Source organism: Portunus trituberculatus, chromosome 18, assembly GCF_017591435.1.
Source record: "Portunus trituberculatus isolate SZX2019 chromosome 18, ASM1759143v1, whole genome shotgun sequence".
Lineage (NCBI taxonomy): Eukaryota > Metazoa > Arthropoda > Malacostraca > Decapoda > Portunidae > Portunus > Portunus trituberculatus.
Genome location: NC_059272.1, coordinates 1,427,501 through 1,446,180, shown reverse-complemented (window position 1 = coordinate 1,446,180; position 18,680 = coordinate 1,427,501). Strand labels below are relative to the sequence as shown.

Genomic DNA, 18,680 nt, shown 5'->3' with positions numbered 1-18,680 from the left:
TGTTATATACTGCTTGGTTTACATTTCACACGTAAACATTTGATGTGTGTGTGTCTTGATGAGGTGTGATGGTGGAGCTAATACAATTCAAACACATTTGAGTAACAATTATATTTCTTCATTGTTCTTGCCTTGATAATGTGTGTTACAAGGGTTCACATTCTGATGAAGCTGTATCAGCGTAGTACAGATTCTCTGTCATGATGTGTCTGGTGGTGCATGAGTATGGATCCATGTACCCTTCTAACACAGCAGTGTCGTGCTTGTGAATGTAACAGATGTTATATAAACAGTATACTGGTAGCTTTACATTATTGTCATACCAAAATCTGAGTGTGTCAAGTAGCATACAGAAAGTCTTGCTTTAGTTCACATTCCATGTCATCCTTTTCTTAATTACTTGCTTAATTTAAGATCTTTTATGGAAAACAAGAGTGATATAGCCATTGGTGTCCCCACTCTAAGTGAGGGCGCACACCCGACACCTACCTTGCCACTTTCCCCACTAAATTAGAGTCACTTTTCTTGACGAGCCTTCTCCATATTCCCCAACTGTTGATTTCCACCAATGTCTGTCCTCGTTCATATCATCCACAGTACAGTACATCCACACAGTCCATCCCTTTACAGTAACTCAACCACTGTTCTCATCAGCACACCTCATGACTCGTCCCAACACGCCCCACGCTGCACTGCACCCCATGTCATCTCAAGATTTTTTTTCTTATCCTTCTGTATTGTTTCCATAACTTTCGTTCATGTCTCATAATCTGACATTACATCACACTGTTACCTCACGTGAGGTATTCATCTCAGTATTTTCATTTTTGTCACTTTCAGTTCCATTTCTTTCTCACAAGTTGGATTTCAGTCTTGTGGCATCACAGGCCTTGCCAGTAAAATATCTGTACATACCATATACATATGAAATATATCCATCTGCTTCTTCATACTAGGTATATATTAAGTAATCTTTCATGAATTTATATTTCAACATCAGTTGACAAAATTTCAAGAAAGGAAACAAGGGTTTACTGTACAGTTCTTGCATCACAACCTACACACATTGTGCCATTGCCTCGATCCCTCCTCAGAGATCCCAAACACCTGAAGTGAGGTGCTTGCACGTAGCACCTGAGAAGTGAGGCACTCCCGAGAGGTGCCTTGCCCAGTGCTGACGGGCGGCTGCACTGTTCAGCAAGCACTGCTGTGTCTGGCAGCAAATTAACCTGACTAATAACAAGTAGCACTATCACCACATGTGTCTGTGTGTTGGCTGTACAACACAGCAGTATTGTTAAGAAGGCAGAAGCTGGCTGTGACTTGATTCAGGTGTTAATCATCCAAAACATTTACCCTCAGACGACTCCTTGTCCACTAATTGGTGCAAAAAAATGAATACATAACCCTACTCTATTATGAAGGTCAAACCTACATCTATTCATCTCCAAAACAAAAGTGAATGTGCAACATACAACATACTTCTCTGCTATTCTCTATACAATAGGAAAACATTGCAAAAGTCAGATATATTTGTATAGTAACCTACATATTCAGAATCACAAACTCAGTGAAAAACCTTTAGGCATGAACACCACAGTTACTCAGTTACAAGCCTCTCATGTACCAATGCCCATCATTCATTAGAATTTGGAGGTTTACAACTTATGATTGATGAATTTTGTGGTTGGTATCCCCGTTGATTTAGTAAAGGAAAGCTGGCCCCTGAGGTGACACTCTCACTCACATCCACAGCTGCAGTCAAGTTGTGTGTTATGGTCAGCAAAAAAATGAGACCTTCAGACATTGTCACTCTTGTTGCTTCACAGCCTGCATGCAGCTACACTACAGTGCTATCTACTTATTGCTCAAACTTACTGAAGTGCTGTGCATTACATTACCTCCATGTATGTGGGCAGCACTGCTTTCCTCTCTTGGCCACGTACAGATAGCGCTACTCTACTCTTGATACAAAAGGAATATTTCATTAATTTTGAACATTGTCTTGACCACAACCCTGCTTGTCTGTAATTGACATTAAATTTTCTGGGAAAATATTTTTAGTAATCGTACTAAAAATCCCATTTCCGTATGATCACTCCTTGTGGCAGCATTTCAACAACAATGGGAGTGGAATCCTGCACATACATCACCTAGCAACACCGTGATCCCCTTACAGCAGCTTGCCCTCACATGGCAACATACATACACAGAGAAGCCAGGACACAGCATGTCCTGTACCATCATCACCACCGCCACCGCCACCACCACTACCACCACTGCCACCTCCACCGCCACCAAGCCCAGATACTCCTTGAGATAATGTAATGCACATCAAGACAAAGGCATTACTCAAAAGTCTAGTTTATTAGCAAATATGTGACAAGTGACCAGAGTATTTATAACAAACTGGTCAGTCCTAGCCAGCCATAAGAACATGACTAACACAACCTGCTTTACTGTTTAGCTAATGGTTGTAAGCAGTTACCCAGAAGCTTCCTTTTACAGCAGATAACTAGTGTTGCTTTGCTAACCATGCTTGATTATAGACAGTTTATAGTAGTGGCAGATCTAAAGGAAGGACGGACCACAGAGAAATAAAGGAGAGCCCCTGCTTTGCTGAGTTGCTGAGGAGAGCTGTGAGGAGTCTGTAGTAATGCTTCACATCTGCTGGCAAATCACTACATTTCACTACTATGGAACCTGAAAACTCTATTTTTTTGCTGAATTGTGGACATGTGTGAAAATTTTTTGAACTACATATTTTCTTTTATAGTCTAATGTGTGAAAATGATGGAACTTTTTCTACTGACACCAATTTCCTCCAGAAAGTGTTGATGGTCATGCAAGTCCCAGTGGAACATTATCAAAAAAGCCTTAAGAGTTATGGAAGAAACACAATACGGCATTTATTGAAGAGCCAAAAACCAGCAAACGATATTGCTGCATGGAATTTTAAAATGGAGCCATGGAACTGGAAATGTTATTGGTAGTGTATAATGGCATGTAGGTAATGAGTCCCCTTGAAAACCTTGGAGCAAAATTTTGGGGAGTGTTTGAGTGCCTCTGTATCGGTAATTATAATCTATCTACCAAGGCTAAGTGGAGTCAGAAAGTACAGAACTTGCTACCACTGCTCAGCTGCGTGTGCCTCAAATAGTCACCCTTCCTCCTTCCTTGTCTGTGTCACAATGTAACAAATGCTGAGTGTTCTACCGACTATGCTCACTTCCCTCCAGTACTCGAGTCTCCAGATCACTACGGCTTCATCTGGGTGACCTGGGAGGGAAGTGCACGTCTAACGCCACACTCTACTTTCCTTCATAACAGTTATCACAAACAAGTCTCTTCTTTGTATTTGTACTCGGCTAAAACGCTTTGTGATAGAGTACCACTAGATACAAAAATAAGTTTTCTCTAAGTAGACTCACAAGTTATGAACGTAATATATACCACGTACATTATAGCAACAAAGCAGAGCCAAATGTACCCACCACTCTGCTCAGTCCAGTGACAGTGACACCATGCACATTGCACCATTGCACCAGGAGACACTGGCAGCACCAAGCCATCTTGCATTGTGCTCTGCCACCATATTCCTCAATGCATAAACCTGTCTGTGTCTGTATTCAAAGTACACTGCCAGCACACAGCCTTGCAGTGCTGCCGCCTGCTGCTGCTGCTGCTGAGGCACTGGTCTGCCACTGGCCCTGTGACGGGCAGCAGCTCAGTCGTGGGTGTCCTCACCAGTGGGCCAGATTAACAGACTGTGCGGCTGCCGAGAGCCGGCTGGCTGATTGTTCTCTGAATGCATCTCAATCTTTGCACGATGATTCAATATTTTCAAAGGTTTGCCCAAAGTTCCAGTCTCTCTACTTAGTCAATTACAAATAAGCTCACAAAGTCTGTACAAGGATTGACTGAGGAGCATAACATATAGTCTACATATGATGAACAGTTGGGGACAAATAAGCACAGAAGAATCTTGCTTAAATGATGCTTCTGGTACTCTCCAGAAACCTTACATTAAGCTTTTGTTAGTACAGTTGCAGGTAAAAACAAAATGTACACCTTTGGTCACACAACTGCTTCCTTCTAAAAATTCTTTAAAAATTTAAAGGCTTCATGATGAGCTACTTCATTCATGAAATGTGTTTATATCTCATTACAATGTGCATAGGTATACTAAGGCAGGGAATATGTACACTACATATTCTCGTGCCTTACTAAGGGTACAGCCTCACTGCATTGTTTCTGTTCCTGAAGCTCTGTTGGTGTGTCATTCAAGTAAACAAGATTTTTCTGCACTTCCAACTTGTGCCTTCCCTTTATACACAAGCTAACTGAGGGTCTTCATAGAAACCATTAAAACTCCTAGTTCCTCCTCAAATACTAATTAATCTTGGTCCATAGCAACACACACACACTCTGTACATCAGATGAGTAGGTAGTATTGTAAGTTATGTTCCATAAATAATGTGCCTAAGGTTTAAATAATGCTGCACTATTCCACTGGTGTGATGGAAGTAACTGAAGGTGTACTTGTGGTATGTAATGTGACTTGAGCTGCTGGCACCACTGATGCAGTCATACAGACAGACAGCAGTGTGGAATGATCACTTCTTACACAAATCATGTAAGGTTTCACTATAATTCTAAAACATTTTCTTTACAATTCCAGGAAATAAATGCTTTATGTCAGGCTAAGACTCTCCTCTGCTCAAAATATGACAGTTTCTAATAAGGAGGAGATGCAACACTTCCCTCACATGGGGAAAAATTTCTGTTCCTTTGGAATTTCTTTTGTAAAGAAATGCCACTTCAGGTATAAGAAAAGATAAAATCTAGAATTCTTTCATCACCTGTTCTCATTGAATCTTTTCTTCACGTCGGGAGGATACGAGACGTAGATGAAGCTGTCGCTGTGTTCTCGGCTTAAACTAGAAGTGTCGTAATACTTATCAGATTCTGGAAAATCTTGATAATTATCGTAGTCGTCTAAGTAGTTGTAGCGATTTCGTCTGAGTCGTCGTTGCTCATAGTTGGGCATGAAGGTGGTGGCATAGTTGAACATCCTCTCCTCGGAGATGTAGTACTTGTGGCCGTGGGGGTAATCCTCCGGGGCGTAGGAGAGCCGGGAGTCCTCTGAGTAGTGCCTGGAGCGGTAGGACTGTCCGTCATAGTCGGCGTAGACGTGGGCGTCGCTGGCGTCGGGGTAGGGCGGCCCCTCGTTGAAGCCGGAGTCTCGACACTCACTCTCGGACTCTGTGGCGGCCGAGTGCCTGAGCTTGGTGGACCTGAGTGGTGGGATGTCGGCCGCCTCGTGCACGCTGCCTGGCGTGCTGCCCCCCCCGTCCTGGGACCTGCGGCCACACCACAATCGTCACAGTCTCTGGTTCATGGTAGTGTATGTGTGGTGCAACAAATGGTTCACCTGTATGCATATTGGTGCTTGTTTTGGCCAGCAGCATAAGCATAAAAAAAGCTTAAGCACTTGCATGATTTAGTCAATATTTGATGCAATTTTTCCACTAATACAATGATTACCTCTTTTCAAAGCCATGCTCAGTCTTGGAAGTACTGTAAGAGTCTTGGCTTCTGTGTAACAGGGAAGCAAAAAAGTAAAAAAAAAGTCCAGATACATAAAAATTCATCAAAATGGTATTTTAGTACAGTACTGTCTCACAAAATATTGAGGCACCTACTGCAACTCATTCACTGAATTTGTTTTATCAAGTTTCTCAAAAGTTAATATTGAGTAATTTTTATGATTGTTAATTGAAAGAATATTGACAGTGCAACAGTGACAGCTAATTGTATATCAGCAGCAATGAAAGTCATCAAAAGCTTGACACATCTGGTGAATTAGTGACTCATGACATCATTGATTAGTGCAGTTTGCTGTTTGCTGTTGTGCTCCACCAGTGTTTGCCACGGTGAGTGACTGGACAACTCTTGTGCTCAAATGTTTCCTTCATCTTCACTAACTAAGCAATCATTTATCTGTTGTTTCCTGTTGTTTGTGGGTTGCAAGTCTTCCTTGATCATATTTTAGTTTTAAACTGAAGATGTTCTTAAATACTTATCATGTATTTCCAAAAAAGATATGCACAGGTGTGGGAATGTACATTATGAAAGACTGGAGTGAGTGGAGAGGACAAGACAGGAGTGAGGGACACACTTACTCGCACAGCACCCACACAATGTAGTAGGCAAGGGAGATGCCCAGTGTCAACAGCAGCACCAGGCCAGTCACCAGACCCCACGGGAACTCCGGCGGCTCCATGGTGCCCGCCTCCCAGTACCGGTCACACGTCAGGTACCAGCACACCGCCCGGCTCAGTGCCCCTGCAATACCACCAACGCTGCAGTCTGGCCACCCCTTCACCAATCAGACATGTACCTTGTTCCCACTGCTTCACATGCAACACCAGCAGGCTGTGCTGCCATCCACGCCATCCATGCCCTACCTTCCACCTCCTTGAACTGCTCCAGGGTGAGGTTAAGCAGAAGACCTCCAATGCACTGCTGAATTAATTGCTGCAAAGAAAAATTAATTGTGTTATCATGACCAGACATTTAAGTACAGTACCTACATTCTTAATTTTTTAATTGGTTATTTATTTATTAATTAATTTATCATTTTTTTATGAAAGATGAGTCTGGCCTGAGGCAATAAAAAAGGTTCTAAAACATGCCCAGTGAAGGTGCTGGTCCCCAAAGAATGCATGCTGGCATAGTGAGAGTGAGTGTTGGAGTGTTGTGTGCAGGACAGGAGCAGAGGTGACTTGTGTTGGCGGGCAGGTCCAGTCACACAACACTGTGACTGCTGTGTCCTGCCACTGCTGCTCTTCACCACCCACAACACTAACAATTAGCAACAACAACAGCAGTAGCTGACACAACTTACTCACCTGACACTTGACTCTGAGCTCGGCCAGGTGCTCCTCGTTGCAGGTGTCCCGCCAGGAGTGCAGGGGGTGCAGGGGCAGCTCCCGCGGCCCGCCCGTCACATGGCCACTTTCGTCTGGTGGGCGAGGCACAGGCGCCAAACAGTCAGTGTCTTTATAAGGATAAACTCTGTCTTAATAAGTGAAATACAAGCAGTGCATCATTTGCAGCACAGAATTGGTCACAATAGCATATGTACACAGATTCAGTGCACCTAGTACGTCTGTACAGTATATGGAATGGCAGCACAAAGTTAGGTGACTGTTGTACACCAATTGCTTGTTGTGGAGTTCAAGGTTTTGTTTTGGCATCAGGTCGGTCAGCTTGAGGCTCGTCAGCCTGTCATTGTGTCTCCACATTAGGGTAATGGGTACTCTGCTTTTTATTTCTTGGATGTTGATCATAAAAGATCACAAATTTTTTTCAATTTAGTGTGGTTTGGCTGTGATTGGCAGCAAACACTAATGTTATCACTGGTGGCATGGCTCACACTGCCACAGTGGTGCCGGGCACAGCAGTGGAGGGACTTGCAGGGGAAAAAGTTAGTGTTGAGGGGCTGCAATGGTGGAGCAGGGCATGGCTTTTTAAATCAAAACCTTGATATACTACTTGCATGTTACTTGAACTGTGTTTTACATCTGTACAAGCAAAAATTTGATCTAATTTAATATTTTAGATAATTTTCAAACATCTAGAAAATAAATAATCTAATCATTGAAATTTTTTCAGAAAAGAACATAATTGTACTTTGAGGACTGTATTGCTGATGGTGGCAGTGAATGTGTGTATGTGTGTATGTGTGTGTGTGTGTGTGTGTGTGTGTGTAAGAGTATGTGGCAGTGTGTGATGAAGTGTGAGAGGCATCCTGAAGTGAGGTTGAGGTAGTAACACAACACAACACAGGAGCTCACTGTTGGTATCCTCTGGTGTGGTGTGGCAATCACCCTCGTTGCCCTCACAGCCACCGTGCTCACCCTGCTCCACCACTTCCCTTCGCTCCTCCCCCTCGTGCTCCCCGGAGAGGTCTGGAGCGAGGATAGGCTGTGGGGGACTGGCAGGGGGCGGGCGAGGGGGGTCGTGGTGACGGAGGCGGGACTGTCGGGTCCACTGGTACCATGGCTGTGACGAGTGTGAGGAGCGGATGAGGCTGCGGGGCAAGGCGCGCTCCACGGCTTGGTCTGGAACAACACTCCACTGCCAGTCTTGGGAATGACATGAGGGCTTAGTGTCACGGCACACACTCACCGGCACACACTATTGCAGGTGTTACTCCAATGTTGCTCTCATCATATCTCACAGGCAAATATTTCAATCATGGCTCTACAGTATTTCAGATATTCCTTTTCTGCTTATATATCATGTCATGTGAATATATATCTGTTATTATTACTATAGTACATTAATTATTAGAGTATGTATTAGTAAACATTGGTAATTCATATATCAACAGACCTAACAACTGCAGCTTCAGTACACCGTCTGATAATTGTGGGATGAGATGTGTCAGTTGCGAACTTTGACTAAACATGTGAACAAAAGGTAGCTGAAGGTGTTGTTGTGGTGAATGTGACTTGAGCTGCCAGCACCACTGACACTGTTCTAGAAGGTATGAGCAGTCGGAAGAGGAGGTGAAGTGCTCACTTGTGGGGGTCAAAAGTGCAACAACAAGTGCATCAGTGTGTTTGTTTGTCTGGTAGTAACATACAGAACCTGTGTGTGTGTGTGTGTGTGTGTGTATGCATGCAGCTACAGAAGGCGTGGTGGTGTAGGCATGAAGCTGTACCTGCGTGTGGCTGGGACTGGTGCATGGAGGGTGAGGAGAGCAGGAGGGGCTGGTGCCAGAGATCCAGGGCAGTGGCGGAAGGAGGGGTGTCGTCAAAGTCCCGCATCCTCTCCAGCAGCACCTCACACCGCATCACGTCACAGAAGTCTGCCAGGCACACCACGTCCTCACCCTGCACCACAACAAACACTTCAACACACAACCTTTTGTTCCTCATGACCGAGGTCCCATTCCAGGGACTGGCATCTCAGTGGGCCTTTTTTTCTCATGATTTTGTTGCTCCATGGCTATTGTCTCTGCTACATATATCAAAATGAAGGGAAGAGGTATTAGTCATGCCTATACATAGAGGCCCACTGTGATTAGGCAGTTCAGGTTAACCTCACCAATACAATGTGAAAGGCATGTTTAATACAGCAATGTGTGGTTTATGGGTACATGAAGTGATGGGTGAAGAAGTGACAGTGAGGGCAGTTAATGAAAGGTCAGTGATGTGGCATGTGGTCCCATGACTGATGTGTTTACAAGTTTATTCAAGTCAAGCTGCAGGAAAGAAGCAGTCCCGACTTGCTTCACTAAAGATCAAGTGTGAATAACTAATGTTGTGGTGAGTCAGTGGCTTGGGACGGGGTGACAAGTTTGCACCTTCAGCTCTGAGAAGAAACAGTTTATGTCAAACCACTGAAAAGAACAGCCAACAGTATGATAAGAAGCAATGCATAATGAACACATGTAGTGACAAGTGTATAACACACAGGTTGTAGTGGCCACAAGTTAACCTTATCTGGAGGCCCTGCCTCCTGCTCCTCCTGCCACACCACACATCTTGAATAATAACAAACAAAAATAGCAGGAGCATTAAGCAGCCACAAATTAGCTGTTGTGACTAAGCAAGGGAGCAGCAGAGGGTATGTGTGTGTGTGTGTGTGTGTGTGTGTGTGTGTGTGTGTGTGTGTGTGTGTGTGTGTGTGTGTGTGTGTGTGTGTGTGAGTGTGTGGCTTCCAGCGTGCAGCAGCAGGCAGTAGAATGGAGGGATGTCTGTGAAAGGTGGGCTGAGGGTGTGAGCAGCAGTCCCTCACATTGTTGAGGTAGTCCTCGTGTCGGTTGTCCAGGTGTCGGTCCAGGTGAGCCTCATGGTAGAAGGCCTTGCCACACAGCCCACACGTCCACTGGGGCGGCACGTGCACCTTGGCGGCCTCCTGCTGGGCGAACACGTCCCGGGCGGCATGCAGGGGGCACTCCAGCGGCAGCGTCACTCCATACTTGTCCAGCACCGGAAGCCACCTCTGCCAGCCACAGGAAACACTAGATAGCAACCCACCTTGCCGGGCTGTTATATAGTGTTAATCTCTACCTATCTAATGCAGTATTTAATGAAAACGTGACTTTTAAATTCTGTTACAGATATTGAAATAAACTGCTGAAGCATCATATCTCTTGCTCTGCCTTCAAGATATGCCATCTCATTCATCACAGAAATCTCTGGAAATACTGAGAAGCAAACTACAACACACCAACAGTAACTAATATGACTAGCCAGGAGGTACCGATCACTACATTCTGATATGCTTCACGATGATTGCTTTGAACTGGCCCGGAGGGAAGTGTGTCAGCAGTGTTAAGCTGACTGGAGGTAATGTGTCTCATCTCTCATGTGTACCTTGCTCATTTTGTTCCATCTTCCCTCCCTCTCTTCCTGCCGCCCTGCCTCCCTGTCTGCCTCCTTATCACCCTGCCTGCCTATTTCCTTATTACCAAGCCACTCTACCTCCCGTCCACCCTGCCATTCTACCTGCTGCCCTCCCTCCCTGCCTCCCTGACACCCTCCCACCCTGCCTCTCTTTCTCTTCCTGCCACCGTGCCTCCCTCTCTCCTTGTCACCTTGCCTGCTGCTTTTTCTCCCTGCCTTCCTGCCACCCTACCTCCCTACTTCTTTACTTCCCTCTCTCCCTGCCACCCTGCCTCCTTATCATCCTGCCACCCTGCCTCTCTACTACCATACCAAGTTGCCTCCCTGCTACCCTATCTCTCTCTCTCTCTCTACCTCCCTGCCACCTACCTTGTTGACCAGCTTCCTGACCAGTGCTGCCTTGTCTCTTGCACACGCTGGTCGAGGCTCCAGCGGGCCAGGCCAGGGCACCAGCGTCAGCAGCACCACCACCACCACCTGCAACACACTCCACACTGCGCAACTGCACTACACCACACACCACACACCATGCACCACATCACACACAACACCAGCATCATCAGCACCACCACCACCTGCAACACACTCCACATTGCTCCACTGCCCTACACCACACACCACCACCACCTCACCACACACTGCTCAATTACCTTACACAACACATCACACACCACACGCACCTCACCACATACCACACCTGAGTCAGCACCACCACCACCACCACCTGCAACACACTCCACACTGCTCCACTGACCTACACCACACACCACACACCACACACTCCTGCCTCTGTGGTGAGTGGTGTGTGGTGTCTAGAGTGTTTTTTCTGGTGTTTTGATTCACGTTCTTTATTTGTGTCAGATTATTCAGATTAATCGTTCATCTCAGTGTCTTGTTCTTGAAGTGACTGAGTGATGTGCCTTGTTTCCACACCACACACACACACACACACACACACACACACACACACACACACACACACACACACACACACACACACACACACACACACACCATTAATTAGTTCTATTGCATGCTGTCACTGTGGAGTTCTGTTTCGCCACTGTTCATCATCTCAGCGTCCTAGTCTGATCAGTACACTCATCTCTATGAAAGGCTGAATGGGAAGTGATTCATGTTCCTCATTAATTTATTCACCTCACTTCCATTCTGATCACTGCACCATTACTCCATTAGTACCTTTACACCATGCATTGACCCCTTCAGTACCATGACATGTTTCCATATTCATTCTGCTTCCTATTTAGTGATTCTATACAGCTTCAGAAACTCATGTGGGGGATTAAAAATAGTGAAGACTGTAACCATTAATCTTCTGACCTCCATAGGCTCTTGCTAATGTCAATAAAATGGTCAAATCGTACACAAATCTCAAGGTAAAAATGTGTCCCAGAACTGAAGGTGATTCTATACAGATTCAAAAATTTATATGGGGGATTAAAATAGTGAAGACTGTAGCCAATAATCTCCTGACCTCCATAGACCCTTACTGATATTAATAAATTGGTCTAATTGTACACAAACCTCAAGGTAAAAACACGTCCCAGTACTAAAGGGATTAATAAAACACTGCTAAGTGTTTTATTAATCCCTTCAGTGCTAAGTACACAGAGGGAGCAAGACAACACAACAGGTACAGTCCTAATGAGTCACACTAAGCACCAGCACAAAAGGAGAGGCAGCACCAGGAGGGGAGGGTGGTGAGGGGAGGGTGGCGTCCTTCAGCACCTACCTCAACCTTCCGTCGGCAAGTGGCCATAGCTAGCAGCGGGGCGGAGAGGCGGCAGGGAGAGCAGAGTCATGCGGTGTGGCCTTTGCTGCCGCCACCACGGACACTACCACACTGCAGCAGCGGGCCAGCTCAGCCTCCCACCACTGCTCCGCTCTGCCTTGGGGGCCACCGGGGGTCTCAAGGCCGGGAAGCAGAGTACACTACCACAGGGAACCAAGGCATCAGGTTAGAAGGAGGAATAATTGAAGAAATGAAGACAGTCAGGGTGTCAGGTAAGAAGGAGGAATTGTTGAAGAAATGAAGACAGTCAGGGTGTCAGGTAAGAAGGAAGAATGGTTGAAGAAATGAAGACTGTGTTTAATGAAATGTTGAAAAAAAAGAATGAGAAAGAAGAAATGGTCAAGGAAGCGAGGACAGTCTTAAAGGATATGTAGAAAAAAAAAGAACAAAAAAGAAAAAGAAGTGATTGAAGAAGTGAAGACAGTGTTTAATGAAATAAGGAAAAAGTGAGAACAAAACAGAAGAAGAAATGGAGACAGTGGTAAAAGAAATGTGGAAAATGAGAAAATGATAACGAAAATTGTAGAAAACTGAAAACCGATTAGTGAAGAAGAAGAATAAAGATGATGAAGGAAGCGACATTACAAAGGCAAGGCTTCCTGACCAACACCAGACCAGACCAGACCAGACCAGGTTAGTGGCAGCAGGGGCCTTGTGAGGGGATAGTAGCAGGAAAGCATCACAGTACCATCAGGGAAACAAGTTGTGAGGTTAGTAGCAACTGGGAGGGAGGCATTGTAAGTTAGTACCACAGCTAGTGTTAAGAGGGTGTTGGTTAGTAGTACAGCCCACCATCATCATCACCACCACCACCACCACCAGGCAGATAGGTAGTTCAGGTGAGTAATGGGATGGCAGCTCTCTACTTCCCTCCATAATACCTACAGATGTTTGTTAATATACTTGCTTAGCTACACACACACACACACACACACACACACACACACACACACACACACACACACACACAGTACATGGTTGGCTGCTACACCACACACTGTCACTACCATTTCCAAGTGTGAGGTCTAGTGTGGCTACTGGTACAAATGTTCCTGTGTCCTTCAGCTCACCGAGAAACAGACAAGCCTGTGCAACGATTCATGCTGGCTCAGTACACACAGGCTGGCCATACCTACTGTCACTGTGCTGCTGCCTGCCTCCCTGCCCCTGCAACGATAAAACTGTCACTCTCTCTCTCTCACACACACACACACACACACACACACACACACACACACACACTATAGCCTGCCATCACTGACCCTTATCTAGTGTCAGGTCAAGGAAAGAACCACCATCACACACACACACACACACACACACACACACACACACAGCCATCTCATTGGAGGTCAAACAGAGGGAAGAACTGACATGACATTGATTACTCTGACATGACCTCTCACACACACACACACACAGAGTCATATCATTGGAGGTCAAACAGAGGGAAGAACTGACATGACCTCACACACACACACACACACACACACACACACACACACACACACACACACACACACACACAGTCATATCATTGGAGGTCAAACAGAGGGAAGAAATGACATGACCTCCCACACGCACATAACACACACACACACACACACACACACACACACACACACGTACAGTACCAGTCCAGCCCACAGCACCTCCTCTTGACCCACTGCATCACCACTCCAGCCAAATAAAGTCACAAAACATCACAACACACATGAAATAATTGATGGTCGAGTGATATGAGCCCAGCCATCATTAGCCACGTGTTGGGCAAGAGGGTGACAAGAAAGTGACAAGCCGGCCAGTCCTCTCTCACTAAACACCACGGTAAATTGAGTTAATCTCTCCCCCTGTGGTTTGTTTTGAAGCATTTTCCTCCCTTCCGAATTCCTGCACCAAACTTTCCAATCAATGTGGGTGAATTTTAATGTTTGGCGCTCTAACAACCTCGCCAGCCTGTCTCCGCCTCTTATTGGGCCGGTGGACGCTCGCCTGACTCGGCCTGGGGGAGGAGGAATGTCATTGAACATATTTACCTAACGCCCAACAGCACCGCATCCTCCAGGAATTTTGCCGATTTTCACGTCACTGGGATCCGCTGTCGTCTGCTGTCAAGGCGGTCGTGAGTATAAAGTGTGGAGTGGTCTGAGGGTGAAGGAGTGTGTCAGAGTGTTAGTTTGGGGTTATGTTGAGTTGTTGTAATTGTGTAATGGTTTATTTGGTGTGTATTGGGTTATATATTAGTGTTTAGTGGGGATGAGTATAAAGTGGATCCTTTTTGAGACGATAAAGTGTGATTGATTGATTTGTATATTCTGTTCATGTGCACAGTCTGTATTAAAGGTATACATATTATATTGCAGAAATGTACCGTAGTTCTTACAACCATTGATTGAGACAGTACTTAGTAGATGCCTATTTTCGTACGTGTACCTGACTTGTTTTCGACAGGAAACTTTCATTATCAAACAGGAAGAGACCTGATGGTGCCAGTGTACCTATAACAAACATGTCAAATAAAGACCAACATGAATAAAGCAGGGATATGTGAAAAGGAATTGCAAACGTACAGAACATAAACTTCGTAAAGCAAACCCAAGAATGATACTCATGATGGCTATAAAACACATTTATTGAACCACCTTATCTTACTACTCAATAAAACAATGAAAACGAGGTAGATGTATTTATAACCTCTTTGGAGTGTAGGTCCCTGACATGTGAAAAGGCCATTGTAAACAAGCACAACTTAAAACATACCCAAAAAACTACAAAAACATTCAACTAGCATATCTTATCACAAATAAAACAATAAAAACGAGGGAGATTTATTTATAGCCTTATTAGAGTGTAGATCCCTGACATATGAAAAAGCCACAGCAAACACACACAATTTAAAACAAACCCATAAAATTATATAAAAAAAAAAATTAAACCACTGTATCTAAACACAAATAAAACAATAAAAACGAGGGATATTTTATTTATAGCCTTATTAGAGTGTAGGTCCCTGGCATGTGTCCCAAACAAGCACACAATGTTTACGTGGATGAGTCAGTGAGTGAGTGGAGCGCCGAGTGACGGGAGGCGGGGACCACGCTGCCACCCTCCTCACTTCCCCCTGTCACCCCACCACAGCCCCCCTCCACCTGCCACCACTCATTATACAGGTGTGGAGTGAAGGCCGGTGTGTTAATGGGTACTGTCTGGTATAAATGGCTAATACTCCCTGCCATCTCGTATTACAGTCGTTGCGAGGTGTTTTCCTAGTGTATTTATAACATTTGCCTGGTACTGTCCTAATGTATGTGTCCCTCCACCTCGCCTCGTTTTCCGGTGTCCAGTTTGTTGCTTTTTCACTCAGCTGGTTTGATGTTATGTATTTGAAGTTGTGGTATTGGTTAACACACACACACACACACGCGCGCGCTTCTATTCTGTTTCTTTATTCGTTTTTTGTATTTTCACTTCCCGATAAATTTATTCAGTGACACCAGCATCTCATTTCAGGGTGATACTTTTTTTTGTTTTTCTTGTGGATTTTGATGTGTTTTGAATGGATCTGCACTTTGTTTCCCTCGCAAATCGGTACTTTTTTTTTCTTTTCGTATTACACCTTTCCTCTCTCCTTCCTTCCCTTATAAATTGCCACCACCTCCCCCTCCCTCCTTCCCTTATAAATTGCCACCATCGCTGGATATGCAACCCTATTTCAACTTATCCATTTAACCCACCCTAACTTTAACCTAACCTAACCTAGCTGACTTAACCTTACCTAACCTGACCTAATCTAACCTAACTTAACATAACATAACCTAAACTAACCTAACTTTATCTGACCTAACCCAACCCAACCTAACCTAACCTAACCCAATTGAGGCGACACACACCACTGATCCGTCATCCTCAGAACAAATTAACTTTTATGTAACACAATTAGACTGATCTGACCAAAGCAAACTGGCCTAACCTGACTACCAATGTTAAGAAATTAATATGAAGTCATTACCTTATTTCTCTTTGTAAAATCTGTCGATACAGAGGAAATAATTGAGGCGACACCTTGCCCGGGCAGAATTCTTCCATAGACTGATTCAAATTGTGTTGCTTCTCTCCACAAACTGCTCTGATTGGCTGGATTTATTATGCATTATTTTCATTGGTCAGTGGCTGCATTCTCAAACAAATGATAGGGTGCAGTGGTACAGTGGAACCATGCATGCTTTGGGGTCCGAGGGTCTCCAAGCGCAAGGGTTCGAATCCCATCCACGCTCCGAGTGTAGGTTGGGCTTCCTCACTCAGGGCAATGAGCTTTGAAATAGGAGGTACCACAAAAAGTATCCCCTTTAGCTCAGAAATTCCTGTGAAAAACCCACATGGTATAAGTAAAAATAAAAAATAAAAACAATCACCATCATTCATTTCACATGGTGCAAACAATGTCACACACACACACACACGAACGGACACACCTAACGGCATTTCTCTCGGTGCCCGTCATTCCATCACACAGGCTGGTGTCACTCGCTCTCCCCAAAAGAGTTGATAAATTTTAAAGATTCTTATCAGCTTTATAAACAATTTGTGACAGGTATGCAAGGCTTCAAGTGACTCAGAATGAAAAGGTCTATAAGGTGAGGAGGGTGAGAAAAGCCACATTGCTGTTGGTGGAAAAATAAAGTAATACCCACACTCCTCCTATTCCCTCATTCATTCTCTTACTTTTCACTTCCCTTATTCATTATCATTCTCATTCTCATTTCCCTCAATTCCCTTATTCGTTATCCTCTTCCCCTGTTCGTTATCCATTTTCTATCCTGTTTTATTACTATTTCCTCCTATTCCCTTATTCATTATTGTTCTCATTGCTATTTCTTCCTATTCCCTTATTTGTCATCCTCTTCCCCTATTTGTTTTCCAATTTTCTTTTTATCTGCTGTTTTATTACCATTTCCTGCTATTCCCTCATTCATTATTGTTCTCATTCTCATTTCCTCCTATTCCCTTATTCATTATCCTCTTCACCTATTTGTTATCCATTTTTCTTTCCATCATATTTTCTTTCTCATTTCCTCCTATTCCCTTATTCAGTATCCTCTTCCCCTATTCATTATCCATTTTTCTTTCTATCTACTGTTTTATTGCTATGTCCTATTCCCTTATTCATTATCATATTTTATTCTTATTTCCTCCATTTATCCATTGTCTCTATATCCTGTTTTATTCCATTTCCTTCATTTATCATCTGTTTCCTTTCTATCTTGTTTTAATCCCACTTCCTCCATTTATTATCTCTTCTTTCTCTTTCCCTTGTTGAGCAATAGCGTGGCTTCAAATATGTGACATCAAATCAGCTGCGTGAAAAAGCTTTGAATGGGGAATGAGGAGATCTGCAGGGATGTGTATATTAGGACAGTGCCTTGATAATTTTTGTCTGTATTGTGGTCAGAGAACAAAATAATTAATCCACTTCAGTATCAGGATGCATTTTTTACCTTGAGTTTTGGGTGTGATTAGACAATTTTATTAACATTAGGAAGGTCTATGGTGATCAGAAGGTTAATGGCCACAGTCTTCACTATTTTAACTCCTTCAGTACTGTAATGCATTTTTTACCTTCAAGTTTTGGATGTGATTAGACAATTTTATTGACATGAGGAAGAGTCTATGGAGGTCAGAAGATTAATGGCCTCAGTCTTCACTATTTTATTTCCTTCAGTACTGGGATGCATTTTTTTACCACAAGTTATGGGTGTGATTAGATTGATTTTATTGACATTAGGAAGGGTCTATGGAGGTCAGAAGATTAATGGCCACAGTCTTCACCATTCTAATCCCCGACATAAGTTTGACATTCGACATCCACAACACTGATTTTTAAAGGATTTTTGTGACATTTTTTTCATTTCTCCTCTATTTATAACATTTGTCGGCATTGCAGTGATAGGACGAGAGTAACTAAGGACTGTGGTGCATGGGATTGTGGGTAACAGTAACTGGTAGCCAAAGGGTATTTATTTATTCATTCATTTTCTGGACGTGTTACATTTAGAAGGGTAAGAATCGAAGCCTCCATCCCTGTTAACATATAGACGGCAAAGAGGTAACAGTAACTAGTAGCCAAGGATTTTTTATTTTATTTATTTATTTATTTTTCTGGACTTGTTACATTTAGAAGGGCGAGAATTGAAGCCTCCACCACTATTAACACTTGGACAACAAAGAGTAAGGAAATCTCTAGTGTTCTGTTTCAGTCACACAGGCAGGCCAAAGAGAAAATGAAGCTTCAGCATTCCGTTTTAATTCACAACAGCACAAGTAACATTAAACAGTCACACAGGCAGGCCAAAGAAAAAAATGAAGCTTAACCGTTCTGTTTTAACTCAATGGCACAAGTAACATTAAACAGTCACACAGGCAGGGGAAAAAAATGTACCTTTGCT

General features: G+C 43.9%; 2 protein-coding genes across 14 annotated transcripts in view; one reads left to right on the top strand and one right to left on the bottom strand.

Moving 5' to 3' along the window:
- Positions 1-92: 92 nt before the first annotated feature.
- On the bottom strand, positions 93-14,400 carry LOC123505511. Of its 8 annotated transcripts, none has more exons than XM_045256881.1 (12): positions 14,274-14,392; positions 13,308-13,404; positions 12,178-12,377; positions 10,794-10,901; positions 9,814-10,020; positions 8,735-8,906; positions 7,863-8,153; positions 6,915-7,063; positions 6,471-6,540; positions 6,186-6,348; positions 5,548-5,598; positions 93-5,363 (listed from the first exon to the last, which is right to left on the bottom strand). In XM_045256881.1, exons 3-12 carry the CDS (start codon positions 12,202-12,204, stop codon positions 4,859-4,861), a joined length of 1,743 nt encoding a protein of 580 aa, XP_045112816.1. In that variant the 5' UTR covers positions 12,205-12,377; positions 13,308-13,404; positions 14,274-14,392; the 3' UTR covers positions 93-4,858. The 8 variants fall into 8 exon arrangements, with proteins under 8 accessions (XP_045112816.1, XP_045112815.1, XP_045112813.1 ...); XM_045256880.1 differs by having other exon boundaries at positions 13,370-13,404; XM_045256878.1 differs by lacking the exon at positions 12,178-12,377 and having other exon boundaries at positions 7,863-8,129; positions 14,274-14,400.
- Positions 14,401-15,264: 864 nt separating this feature from the next.
- Positions 15,265-18,680, top strand: part of LOC123505666 (ubiquitin carboxyl-terminal hydrolase CYLD-like) — a 21,622-nt gene continuing 18,206 nt past the window's right edge. For 3 of the 6 annotated variants that reach the window (XM_045257291.1, XM_045257293.1, XM_045257294.1), the window contains exon 1: positions 15,265-15,407. The gene's annotated coding sequence lies outside the window, so the exon portion shown is untranslated. Of the gene's footprint in view, positions 15,425-18,680 lie in introns of all 6 variants that reach the window. The other 3 variants (XM_045257296.1, XM_045257292.1, XM_045257297.1) reach the window with 3 other exon arrangements.

Excerpts from the sequence above, each read along its gene's own strand:
- LOC123505511 (XM_045256876.1), bottom strand. The coding sequence starts at position 13,367 with ATGGCCAGCCTGTGTGTACTGAGCCAGCATGAATCGTTGCACAGGCTT. Across the intron at positions 10,021-10,793 it reads TCAGGAAGCTGGTCAACAAG|AGGTGGCTTCCGGTGCTGGA; the intron begins GTAGGTGGCAGG and ends TGTGGCTGGCAG. Across the intron at positions 5,599-6,185 it reads ATTGTGTGGGTGCTGTGCGA|AAGCCAAGACTCTTACAGTA; the intron begins GTAAGTGTGTCC and ends CCTGTTACACAG.